Here is a 14139-nt window from a genome sequence, read left to right on the forward strand (position 1 = left end):
TGGGGCCAGCCTGAGGGAGAGAAGGGGAGAGGAGAGGCTGATCGTAACTACTCATTAATTTTCAACTCTAAATTTCAATTTATCAAGCCCGATCACATAGTTCCTTAGCAGAGCGTGGGTATTTAGCTAGTGGGCCATAAAGTATCATTTCTGAGGATATTATAATTAAATGACTAGTTGTAAGTCTAGGATTATCAATATTTTCACCCTTAAAATCATATACCTAAAGAACAGGACAAAATCTTTAGCCGAAGTAGATTCTGCAATTGGGAAACATTGTTGAAATCTACCATTTCTTTCCAGTCTTTTTTCTTGTACTTCAAAGAACACTCATTTGTAGATACAGTGGTACTTCTACCTAAGAACGCCTCTACTTGTGAACTTTTCTAGATAAGAACTGGGTGTTTAAGATTTTTTAACCTCTTCTCAGGAACCATTTTCCACTTATAAACCCGAGCCTCTGAAACTGTAACCGGAAAAGGCAGGGAGAAGCCTCCGTGGAGCCTCTCTAGGGATCCGTGGGGCCTCGGTGGGGCCTCTCTAGGGATCTCCTGGGAGGAAACAGGGCCGGAAAAGGCAGGGAAAAGCCTCCGTGGAGCCTCTCTAGGGATCCGTGGCGCCTCGGTGGGGCCTCTCTAGGGATCTCCTGGGAGGAAACAGGGCCGGAAAAGGCAGGGAGAAGCCTCTATGGGGCCTCTCTAGGGATCTCCTGGGAGGAAACAGGGCCGGAAAAGGCAGGGAGAAGCCTCTATGGGGCCTCTCTAGGGATCTCCTGGGAGGAAACAGGGCCTCCAACCTTCCTGTGGTTTCCCCAATCGCACACATTATTTGCTTTTACATTGATTCCTATGGGAAAAATGGCTGCTTCTTACAAACTTTTTTACTTAAGAACCTGGTCATGGAACAAATTATGTTTGTAAGTGGAGGTACCACTGTACTTTTATGATCAGTCAGTTCTTCTATAAAATGCCAGGATGGGGCTACTCTCTTTCATAACAAAGATCTGGATCATCATCCTTCATTTCAGCAGTGAAATAGCTTTAGTTTTGCAATTGAAGGAAAGGAGTCAAAATTATGTAGAAAAATAAGAGTAAATGTACAGTTTTAAAAAATATTTAATACTCTGTTATCTTAGTATACATTTAAAGCAAATTATTCTGAATTCTATTGTACTGGACCACAGACCAATTAGCAAATAAAAATACAGAAATGTTTTACAAAATACAATCTATTTTTATAAAATAGTATAGATTAAAAAAAGTTCTAAAAAGCAGTAGTTGTATTATCACTTTACTCAATGGAGCAGTCTTATCTGTGCAGCATTTTTTCCTAAAGTAAGTCACAGCAATTACTGGTATCATAGTAAACCATTATGATAAAGTGAATAGCGCCCTGGGAAATGGGAAAAAACAAATAATTTATAGTACCCTTTTATATTAACACACTTTATTAAAACACATTTGCCTTTGTAGGCTACAGCTCACTTCATCAGAAGCATGGAGTGAGCTGTAACTGAAGGAACCTAAATGTTTTAATAAAATCTGGTAATCTGCAAGGTGCTACTAGATTCCTCCTTATTTTTGGCTATCATAGACTAACAGTTTTCTTCCTATAGTGGAATAGGAAAATAACTGAGAACACTATTGATACACAAATGGTATTTGTATTTATTAGATTTGTATGCCGTCCCTCTCCGTAGACATGTTTAAATGATATGTACAAAACTGTTATCACAGAATTACAGATTTTTAAAAATGATTGGTTATTATAGTTTTTGAATTGTGCGGGCGAGCAATATTATTATGAAAGCACAAATGAAATCAAGTGCTTCTGAAAGCATAAGGACAGGAGTCAGACAGATGCAAGAGCTCAATAAACATAATTTTTTGAGAACCCTCCTCTCTTGAAAGCCTCGTGTCTTTTAAAATGTTGAACTTTTAAATAAGTCTCCAATATAGCCTGAAACACTGTATCCAAAAACTTCACTGAATATATGAAAATATTTGTTCCAAAAACCAGAATCTATTTGAATTTCCATTTAAACAGAGCCAAAGTAAAATGAATGACATGAAAAAGAAATCTGGACAATGCTTTACTTCTGAAAGCACAATCCTATCATGTTCATTTAGAAATAAATCTAGGCTCAAAAGGTTTTAACTTGTGTAAGCATTTATATAGCTGCAACAATGGAAATTAAAAATTGAATAGGTTTCAAACAAAGCAATATTTTTGTTAAATGTTTGAAGTTCCTTATATCAGAAAAGTAGAATATTTCAATTCTATTAGATCAAACAAAAAAGAGTCTTGGAAAAAAATAATTGTGGAAGAACTTTTCTTTGCATTACACAAAATTCCCTGAGTTTTCTTCCTTTATATGGAATATGAAATCCTCGAAAAAAATCAATGCAGTTCAAAAACAAGACAGATGTTGAACCTGATGCCTCATGTTGCTTTCAACCTGATGCTACGATAATTTGGTTAACTGGGGAATCCCACCACCAAGCATTTACAACAATATTCTACAAAATCAAAATGCAGTTTCTGTACAATAAATTTTGTATTAATGTACAAATGTGCAATGTATCATCCAAAGCCATTAAAAATATACAGTCAAAGTTATCTCTTAAAATGCTATTGGGAAAAAAATCAGCCATCAATAACAAGATTAACAGACATTTTACAAAATGTAACTATTTACAATTTCAACCTCCCTGCCTCCTTTGTTGCTTAGCATAATTTCCTACTCTTTAAAATAAAATTAAGGTTTACCTGAGCAAATTAGATACTGGGATGGTTCCTCTCATACAAGGACTTCCCACCTCTCACCTCCCACCAATAGAACTATGGTTTGTGCATGGATTCTCCAAAATAGACAGGTCCTGTGTTCCCTCACCAGTGAGCCCGACTGAGCAAGATGGCATGTCTGGAAGAGGAGCTTTGCAAATATGCCAGGCCTAGTCAGTCCACTCTGATATATATGCTCATAGCGGCACAAACAATTTTAAATTGGCACTCACAGGCTGGACATCTGCATTTTGAGGTACTTGTTTAATCCCATACAAGATTCACATTGCTGCACCTTTTTCTATGCTTGAGCTAGGTAGGTAAGTAAACTGACTATAGAGGCTTATAGAATATGGCCACCTACCCTACGTTTTGCTATAAATGCATTTCAAGTTTCAATTTGGCTTCTGTAGCAAAGAGCCACTACTGCTTCTTTGACCAAACTAACTCCTCCAATATTGGGAATTTCAGTTGAAATTTGCTTAAAAGAAACTTTACATTTCAAAAGCAAGACTTGGCGGTCAAACTATGGAAAAAGGAATTCAATCCACTTGCTTTCCTCTGAATTTTTATGGCCAATCCTTAAGTTAACGCCAGAACGCCAGAAACAGCGTACTATTTTGCAAACATGAAGTTGTGCCACTCTTACTGACAAGCATAAATCTGCAGGGACTAATCCTTATTTCACCATGTAGGCAGTGTAATTGCAACCAATTCCTATTACATGTCTGAAATCACTTACAGCCAAATGATTCAATAACCCAAGAAAAGATGGGTCATGATTATCCTGGTAACCAATCTACCATCCTATGAAAGTTAAGGGAATAACAAAACTAAGGAGGATTAAGCTGCTACAATATGGTTTCAATTCTGCACCTTTAGGAGGCATAGTTAAGCTTTACAAGTCCACAAACGCAAACATAGGAAAATTTGCTATTTGCTTATTTAAAAAGGCAATTTTAATGTTTTCTTTTTCAAAAAATACTTATCTGTTCCCCCCCCCCCAAAAAAAATACAGTGCATTTTACTGCCTCAACAGGCATATCTGCTTCTTTTAAAGGGACAGTTGGTCTTGTACCTTTGGCCGCCCCTCCTTCTCCATGGGCGTTCCGCCCTCAGGTGATTCTCCACTGACCTCATCATCTTACATTGATTTGCCCTGGGCAATGGGTCATGTCCCCTCCGTCCCATGGATTTTGGCATGGCCCATTTGCAGAAGGATGGATCCCCCTGGGTTTTTCACCAATGCAAGACTGCATTGGAAGCGATTGGTTTGGTTCCTGAATGTCCCAGGTGGCAAAAATCCCAGGAGGAACCATCCTTCTGTGAATGGGCTGTGCCGAAGCCTGTGCGATGGAGAGGCCGTGGCCCATTGCCCAGGGTGAATAAGTGGGTGAGAATCACCCATGGGGGGACGGGAGACACCTGTGGAGAAAGAGAGGCAGCCAAGGTTATGAGACGAACAGTCCCAGACCCTTCTTTTGCCAACCTGCCACTGGCTCAGATAGGCATATCGTTGCTCACTCAAGTACTAAACCTATGATTTGTTCTCTTCACTGGAGCCATAACACCTCGACATGGTAAAAACTAGCTAAACTAGTATTTTAAAAAAAATAAATGCAAGCCCTTTTGTAAGCCATGAAAAGGCATGCAAAACCATTTTGTTTCCTATAGAAAAGGCAACCAGGAATTCCTGTGGGGCTTTTTGGAATGTAATCCACAGGCACTCAGAATTGCTTTATGAATTCTGGCAGGATAGGGATGCCTTCCGCATTCTGCAAAAGTTTCCTTTTTTGGATGCCACACTGAAAGTCTGGGGGTCTTCCACGATATAAAGGCAACTACAGGAACCAGCTGTGCTATTTTCTCCTCTTATCCTGGGAGCTCTTTGCTTTTTAACCATGTATTTTTATTTTGAATGCATATTCTCAAAAGAACTGCGTAATCATAATAAAAGAAATATGCAATGGGCAAATGAACAAATGAATCTCATCTACTTATAGGAAACACAATGGACAAACGGACAGTAAAAAAAGTGTAGAAATCATTTCCCCCCCTAATCTGTGCAAGTGATCAAGACCACCGCGTGAATCTGATGTCCATAGGCATTGCTAAGCTTCAATTCAAACATTTGTTCCTCTTCAAAGTGATGCCTTTAGGAATGTGCTTTTCTTTAACAGTTGTGCTGAAGGCCAATAGTATACATTCTGCAGGTAATCTAAGAGCACAATTATATCTGTTTTCTTAGAACAAGTCTCAAGAAATTAATAAGGTATACCCCATGGAGTAGGTGGTATAGGATTGCAGCCTAAATTTTCTTCAGATGAGAAAAGAAATTTTCTGTAGACCAACTCTCCACCTTTCCGTGACTTTTCTTCTTGACATTTTGATCTGTAAATCCGTTTACAGATGTTACTGACTATCCTGCTGTTTTACTCTTTTTAAAAAGGAACTCCTTTTTCTATCAAAGTGCTTTCCATTGGTGCATTGTGGTAGCATTCCTAATGAAGAAGCCAAAGCAGAGATCTTCACCATTTGTAGATTCTGATGGGATGATTTCCCCAAAGTCTCCAACTTCAAGGATGGGAAGAAGATGTATGGGAAGGCTGATAGTCTACAACTGCTTAAGGAGCAAAGTACATTTGCTCGGCGTATTTTCATGTCCGCTTGGATCAAGTTCAGGATTTTCATCCACCCAGGCCTTCCCTTATGACATCCACTCTCAAAGCAAGGTCCCTAAAAGATGGCCGCTGTTTTGCATTATTATTCCAGCACTCCGACATAATGGTATAAACCTTGAAACAATAAAAATATCAGTATGAGATAACAATAACAATAGCCTATAAGGTGATTTGAGGAGGTTTGACTAAGTAAATTGATGGTGTAGCCTATTAAGTGGGGTCAATAGATATGATTTATATTAAGACTGAAAGTAATGATATAATCTGGATAATGCAATAAGATTTGATTTATTATTACTGGTTTGGTTTGATGAAATATAATAATGGGATAATATTAAGTAAATAAACAAATGTATAAGGTTGCATTATTTTTTATATTTATTAATGGATAAAATGAGGTGTTATAAGGGTTTTTAGTCTGTTTTGAAATATGTATCAAGAGGGAAGGAGGCACTGCGACTTAGATTTTAAGATATTAAAAATTTAAAGATATTGTTTTATTAATATTTAAAGGATATTAATGGTGAATTTAATTAGAGGATAATTGGGTTTATCTGAATGACAAAATTCGAAAGAATGGAATAAGGGGGTGTGATGGTTACTGAAATTAAATAGATGAGATTTAAAAATTTGTAATTTGATTATATAAGACTTAGTAATTCAACACTATTTTATTGTAAAAAAATAGAAGGTATATTTTTTTGTATGTTATGTGGAGAGAGAAAAATAAAAAACATTTACCCAGTTTTATTGTACTTAGGTCACAGCTGACAATTACTGCAGGAAATATGCAGTATATGAATGTATTGTGTACATTTTTTATATGTTGACTTACTGTATCTTTAAAAAAAAACATCTCCACATAAACATTCATACACAAATCATATCAAAATATATATAATACATTTCTATCCAATAAACCATAAACAAACATCCTAAAAGCAATGACATCAATAATGACAATCCATTAAGAATAATAAAGGGATACTTATTTTATCTCGGATTAATAACCTTGGATTATTAATAAGCTTGGAACCAAAGACACTGAACACTTTAGTATACTATACATTAGCTCATATAAAAATCTTTTTCTCTTACTATTTTATATTGAATACATCTAATTTGTAGGCATACAATTTCCTTGATTAGGCAAGAACAAGACTCAGAAAGTGGTTTAGTCTACATCAGGGGTAACAAATTCAAGGCTTATGGGCTAGATCCGGCCTGTAGGGTGCTTAGATCTGGCCCACAGGGTCACACAGGGATGGACCAGCTCACAGTGCCTCAGCCAGCAAAAACTGAGTTTGAGAGGGCTACATGAGACTCTCCCGACTTAATTTTCAGCTGTGATGGAGCCTAGGGGGCAGTTCCACAAGCTCAGTTTTTGCTCACAGAGGGTTGCAAGAGGCTGTTGCGGCCGAAAATGGAGTCTGGGAGCATGTTTTCACTGGCAGGGTGCTCAGGCTGCCATAGGCACGCCCGACACAAGTGATGACACCAGTGAAGGGCTACCAAAATTTTTACTACCACACTGTGGGCATGGCTTATGCATTTTCTTTCAACATCTTTCAGTGCAAATTGGGTGCTCTGGGGTGGAGCTACATTTTTGCTACCCCACTGCGCACCCCCCGCCCCAATCCGGGCAGTAGCCCACCCCTGGATGTCACCCTAGCCATACCTACCCCAGCCCCCCCCCGAGATCAAACACAACCTTGATGTGGCCCTCAATTAAATTGAGTTTGACAACTCTGGTTTACATGATATATAATTTTATAGAAAGAGAATAAAATTCAAACTGTTCTGAAGGGAAAGCAGAAAAATATTACTTTCCCCAATTTTCCCCTATATCTTCATCTTCATACCTATTAAAATTTATTCTATAGCCAGTGAGGCTAATAATAATAATTCTAAAGTACTGAGGAAAAAAATTGCATTCAATTTAGCCCTGAGGTTTATTTATTTATTCAATTTTTATGCCGCCCTTCTCCTTAGACTCAGGGTGGCTTACAACATGTTAGCAATAGAACTTCTTAACAGAGCCAGCATATTGCCCCCACAACCTGGGTCCTCATTTTACCCACCTCGGAAGGATGGAAGGCTGAGTCAACCTTGAGCCGGTGATGAGGTTTGAACCTTCAGATCTACAGTCAGCTTCAGTGGCCTGCAGTACAGCACTCTACCTGCTGCGCCACTCCTGATCTTATTATATTGAGGTTATATTCCTCAAGCAAATTTGGGGATGCTGTGCTATACACTTAAAGTCATTTCCTATTTTCAAAAGGAACGTTTATATTCTCATTTGAGAATACAGTGATCCCCCGTTTATTGCGTCCCCAACCATTGCGAATAGGGTACTTCGCTATTTTTCAACCCGGAAGTCAAAAATACCATCTACGCATGCGTGCCGGGCACGCATGCGTAGATGGCAGCGGCTTCCCTGCGTCTTCCCCCTCTTGCTGGCGTCAGCGAGGAGTTTCCCCACCGCCCACGCAAACTCCTCGCTGCCGCCCGCCCTTCGCCCGCCCACGCCGTTCATTCTCGCCGCACGGGCCTGTCCACGCTGTCTCTCGGCGCTTTCCAGCTGAGTCCGGGAGCGAACTCGCTCCCCGACTCAGCTGGAAAGCGCCGAGAGACAGCGTGGACAGGCCCGTTCCTTGGCGCTGTCACTCGGGGCTTTCGTGCTGAGTCCGGGAGCGAACTCGCTCCCCGACTCAGCTGGAAAGCCCCGAGAGACAGCGCCCCCCGGACCCCCAACCCGGGTTTGGGGGGTGGTAGGAAGCTCCCATTGTTGGCGGAGACCTTTTAAAACACTCGCGCGGCTTCCAGGACTCGGTTTGGAAGCCGCGCGAGTGTTTTAAAAGGTCTCCGCCAACAATGGGAGCTTCGTAGCACCCCCCCCGAGCCCCCAACCCGGGTTTGGGGGGTGGTAGGAAGCTCCCATTGTTGGCGGAGACCTTTTAAAACACTCGCGCGGCTTCCAGGACTCGGTTTGGAAGCCGCGCGAGTGTTTTAAAAGGTCTCCGCCAACAATGGGAGCTTCGTAGCACCCCCCCCGAGCCCCCAACCCGGGTTTGGGGGGTGGTAGGAAGCTCCCATTGTTGGCGGAGACCTTTTAAAACACTCGCGCGGCTTCCAGGACTCGGTTTGGAAGCCGCGCGAGTGTTTTAAAAGGTCTCCGCCAACAATGGGAGCTTCGTAGCACCCCCCCCGAGCCCCCAACCCGTGTTTGGGGGGTGGTAGGAAGCTCCCATTGTTGGCGGAGACCTTTTAAAACACTCGCGCGGCTTCCAGGACTCGGTTTGGAAGCCGCGCGAGTGTTTTAAAAGGTCTCCGCCAACAATGGGAGCTTCGTAGCACCCCCCCCGAGCCCCCAACCCGGGTTTGGGGGGTGGTAGGAAGCTCCCATTGTTGGCGGAGACCTTTTAAAACACTCGCGCGGCTTCCAGGACTCGGTTTGGAAGCCGCGCGAGTGTTTTAAAACATCCCCGCCGACATGGGAGGCTCGCTAGCACACCCCCGAACCCCCAACCCGGGTTTGGGGGTGTGCTAGCGAGCCCCTCATGTCGGCGGGGATGTTTTAAAACACCCGCGCGACTTTCCAATGAGTCCCGAAGACAACGCGTTTGTCTTCGGGACTCATTGGAAAGTCGCGCGGGTGTTTTAAAACATCCCCGCCGACATGGGAGGCTCGCTAGCACACCCCCGAACCCCCAACCCGGGTTTGGGGGTGTGCTAGCGAGCTCCTCATGTCGGCGGGGATGTTTTAAAACACCCGCGCGACTTTCCAATGAGTCCCGAAGACAACGCGTTTGTCTTCGGGACTCATTGGAAAGTCGCGCGGGTGTTTTAAAACATCCCCGCCGACATGGGAGGCTCGCTAGCACACCCCCGAACCCCCAACCCGGGTTTGGGGGTGTGCTAGCGAGCCCCTCATGTCGGCGGGGATGTTTTAAAACACCCGCGCCGCCCCCAATCTTAGGCTCCTCGCTAGCGCTGCGGAAGTAAAAACACCCTCTGCACATGCGCAGAGGGTGTTTTTACTTCCGCAGCGCTACTTCGCGAAAACCCGCTCGTTGCGGGGGGTCCTGGAACGGAACCCTCGCAAAGAGCGGGGGATCACTGTACTGTTATGATATTCTACATTGGGAAGTGAAAACAATCTTATTAAAGTCAAGTAGACAAAAACATTATTTGCCTGCTTTGTTACTATGGTACGATAAGAAAATATTTATGACCATAATAAATATCCATTGAAAAGCCACTGAATTCATTTTAGGAATGACTCTTGTTCAAAGATTTTAAACAAAATATAGGAGGACCTTTAACAGTCAGGAAACTGAAAACAGCCTCAATTCTAGAGGGAATCTGGAGACTCCGGGTGGCAGGAGGCTCTTAGACTCTTGTAGTGCTCACCACAGCTCTTGCCCACTGATCTGGTTTGCTGGGATGTCATTTCAGTGGCTTTAGGAAGTGCTTCTGTGATTCCTACCTCTTGCCTTGATGCAGTCATGCGAAGTCCCTTGCCTTATGTAGTCCTAGCTTAACAAATAGCAAGATCACCTAGATTGCAGTCACTAAATGATGCGGTCAGGTGACAATGCACTTCATGATTGCATCATTTAATAATGGAAAGCTCAGTCTCAATTGGTTGGTCTTGAAAAGCATTTGGAGACTTGCAAAATGCAGCAGCGTGTGCAATAACGGGCGTACTAAGGTATGCCCGTATCACACCAAGCTGTATTGGTTACCAGTTAGCCTCTGGATGCAATTCAAGGTGTTGGTTATCACCTTTAAACTCCTAAATGCCTCAGAGCCAGACTACTTCCGGGACCACCTCCTACCTCGCTATGACTTGCTTTGGGTCCCGTCCACCAAACAATGTTGGCTGGTGAGGCCTCGGGGAAGAGCCTTTTCTGTGGTGGCTCCGACCCTTCGGAATCAACTGCCTCCAGAGATCCGTACTATCTCCACCCTACCGGTCTTCTGGAAAGCCGTTAAGACCTGACTCTTCCGGCAAGCTTGGAATTAAGAATGATTGCATGTATGTATGGTTTTTTAAAGGGTTTTATATATTTTGATAGCATTGCTGTTTTATCACTGTTGTATTTTTTATTGCTTTTAGTACTTATAATTACTGCTAGCCACCTTGAGTCCATTTGGAGTGGGTAGCATACAAATACAAACAAACAGAAAAACAGAGAGACAGACAGCTATTGTAGCCTAAGGACTACCTATAGTCCTATAACATGTAAATACAAGCAATCTTTCTCTGATGACACCATCTCTACAAACTGCAGAAACAATTCAGGTATTTTTGTTACACACAAATTACAAGCCAATACCTCATCAGGGCATCCATCGGGTCTTGGCAGCCTGCCGTTATTCTTCAAAAGCTCTATCAAATGGAACACAATCATCTGGTTTTGCTTATCATTTCCAATCATGCGCATGAACTCCTGAAATAAAAATCCAAAACTGAATTGTTATAACAATAATGATACAAATTCTTAAAAAAAAAAAAATCAAATTTGGATGATCAGAGCAAAGTAATAAACACAGACGAAGCAACAACTTCAATATGGTGAAAGTTGCAGTCACTTCACCCAAGGACGCTGTAACCATCATAAATACCTACTGGTTGCCAAGTTCCCAAATTTTGATCGCATGACTATTATTTATTTATTTATTTAATTTGACTTCTATGCCGCCCAATCCCAAAGGACTCAGGGCAGCTTACAACAATATAAAATTACAACAGCAATAAAAAAAAAGTCAAGAGCCAGGTCTTCATGACCTTATGAAAAGCGAGCAGAGTGGGGCAGTACAGTCATCGGGGGACAGTTGATTCCATAGAGCCGAGGCAGCAACAGAGAAGGCCCTCCCCTGCAGTCCCGACAATCTGCATTGCTTAGATGACAGGACCTGCAGGAGGCCAACTCTGTGTGCTCTAATTGGTCTCAGGGAGTATGTGGTAAGAGATGGTCCCGTAAATAGTCTGGCCCTGAGCCATATAGGGCTTTATAGATAATAACCAACACCTTGAATTGTGCTCGGAGGCTAATAGGAAGTCAGTGTAGCTTGCGGAGTATAGGTATTATTTGAGTGTACCGAGGTGCACTCATAACACTCATGCGACTGCATTCTGGACAATTTGGAGTCTCCGAACACTCTTCAAGGGTAGCCCCATGTAGAATGTGTTGCAATAATCAAGACGGGGTGATGAGGGCCTGAGAGACTGTGCTTAGAGCCTCTTGGTCCAAATAGGGCCGCAGCTGGTACACCAGACGAGCCTGGGCAAAGGTCCCCCTGGCCACAGCCGAGATGATGGTCAAGATTCAGTAGTGGGTCCAGAAGGACACCCAAGTTGCGGACCCTATCTGAGAGGGTCAATGTTTCTCACCCCAGCACAATGGATGGACAGACCAAATAGTCCTTAAGAGGAAATGCCCACAGCCACTCGGTCTTGTCTGGGTTGAGTTGAGCCCGTTGGCCCCCATCCAGACCCTTACGGCTTCCAGGCACCGGCACATCACATCCACCACTTCACTGAATTGGCATGGGGTGGAGATGTATAACCGGATATCATCAGCGCACTGATGATACCTCACCCCATGCCGTTGGATGATCTCACCCGGAGGCTTCATGTAGATGTTAAATAGTAGGGGAGAGAGGACAGACCCTTGCGGCACCCCACAAAGAAGCTGAGGGGTGGACCTCTGCCCCCCCCACTAACAACGACTGTGAGCAACCGGAGAGATAGGAGGAGAACCACTGTAAAATGGTGCCTCCCGGCGAAGGTTTTTCTTATTTTGAATGTTCCAGGCGGGCTGGCAGGGGGATGGGGAGCGCGCCCCCCCCCCCGCGCGTCCGACATTGAAAATCACCTTCGGTGGCCTCCGCTGTGATACGACTGCCCCGCCTCTCTTGCAGCCCCCTCGCTGACAGCCCGGGACGAAAGCTCTCTCGGCGAAGGGACTGCGAGAGGTGCAGGGCGGACGTTCCCAAAGCTCCTTACACGCCCTTGGAAAAGGATGCGCGGGAGGGTGTTTTGGGCGACATAGAAGTTGAATAAATAAATATTTCTTTATTTATTAATTGGACATTTATGCTGCTCCTCTCCGAGGACTCGGGATGGCTTACAACATATAACAGAATATATAACATCCTAAATCTGTTTAATTTGAATTAATAGTCTAAAAATCCCCTAAAACCATAAAAAGTTCAATCGACTATGGATATGCTGTAACAGTTTTAAGTGTGAGAACAGGCCACATGTCACTTTTTTTCAGTGGCATTGTAACTTTGGACGGTTGCCAAACAAATGGTTGTAAATTGAAGACTCCCTATAATTGCATCTAACAGCCACTAATGTATCTGATAAAGAAAACAGGATCATTGCGCTGGTTACACTGAGAAATAAACTCCATTTGGTTCTTCCCACAGTTTTGCATTTTTTCCATTCAATCTGGTAATTTTATACATGTTGCAATTTTAAGTGTTTTGTGTTTTATAATCCTTGTCTTTCTTTTCTCTCATATTCTCTTTTTTTCCCTTGCATTTGTCTTTGGAACTTAAGCCAAAACACAAGCTGTTTTGGAGACATTTTTTTTCCAACCGAGAAAAACAAACAAATAAATAAATAGTATTTTTGCATTATGTGCTTCAGGTGTGATCCTTCAGTGAGTCTCCTGTTATTACTGTATTTGATTCAAGCTACGTTTGGTGGTACGGCAGAAACATTTAAGCCAATAGAGCATGCTGCCAAGAAACTAATCTTTTAAGCCAAAAAGATAACCACAACACTATACTTCCGCATACAAAAATATAGGCATATATACACATTACTTACTGCTGGAGGGCTTTTATTCTTGTCTATATAAGTGAAGAGTTCATACAAAACCACACCAAAGCTCCACATATCGGAGGCCACAGAAAACCTGTTGTCTGTCAAGGATTCCAGAGCATACCTAGTATATAAATATATAAATGAATGAATTGAACGTCGAATGAATAAAAACACCTGCAAGATAAAATGAGAGGACTCAGAAATCTGCAACTACAAATATTACTTTGAGCATAAGCAGATTAATAGACTTTTTAGTTGAGAAATTCATGGTAGTTAAAAGCCAGAAGTCTTATGAAATAATCTATTGTATAATTCTAGTTTAGAACCCACCACCAATCAGAAACGTACCAAAATATAGGACTCTCTCCTGGTTCCTTAACTTTGTAATATTCCTTATCCTGTGGCAAAAGTTTTGTCAAGCCAAAGTCTCCAATTTTCACTCTGTTTTCATTCTCCACCAAGATATTTCGTGTTGCAAGATCTCTATGTATATATCTTTTTGAACCCAGATACTCCATGCCCTATATATAGATGAAATCAAAATTAATTGGTTTAGTGAGTATCAAAGTCTTGATGGAAGACTTTATGAGTCATGTAACTTATTTCTGAACATTGCACATTTTTTGCAATAACATCCAATTAAGAACACGACACATTAAAAGCATCAAAAATCATCTTGCACTCTCAGAAGATTTTTTTTTTTTGCAAGACATGTTGAACAGGAACTTCCCTGAAAATGATTATAACTGATCTTTTTTTGTTCTTGTTAATTAACACTAGATGTCACCTTTGACTTTCTTACCTTGTTAGGCCACAAGAATGAATTCA

At 42.1% G+C, this 14139-nt stretch overlaps 1 protein-coding gene across 7 annotated transcripts in view; it reads right to left on the reverse strand.

Annotated features, from left to right (window-relative positions):
• Positions 1-1097: 1097 nt before the first annotated feature.
• JAK2 (Janus kinase 2) overlaps positions 1098-14139 on the reverse strand; it is a 116687-nt gene continuing 103645 nt past the window's right edge. For all 7 annotated transcript variants that reach the window (XM_070742581.1, XM_070742582.1, XM_070742583.1 and 4 more), the window contains 4 exons: positions 13660-13832; positions 13315-13432; positions 10808-10921; positions 1098-5579 (listed from right to left, as the gene is read on the reverse strand). In XM_070742581.1, coding sequence (XP_070598682.1) covers positions 5472-5579; positions 10808-10921; positions 13315-13432; positions 13660-13832 — 513 coding nt within the window. In that variant the 3' untranslated portion in view covers positions 1098-5471. The remainder of the gene's footprint in view (positions 5580-10807; positions 10922-13314; positions 13433-13659; positions 13833-14139) is intronic.

This window comes from Erythrolamprus reginae, chromosome 2, assembly GCF_031021105.1.
Source record: "Erythrolamprus reginae isolate rEryReg1 chromosome 2, rEryReg1.hap1, whole genome shotgun sequence".
Lineage (NCBI taxonomy): Eukaryota > Metazoa > Chordata > Lepidosauria > Squamata > Dipsadidae > Erythrolamprus > Erythrolamprus reginae.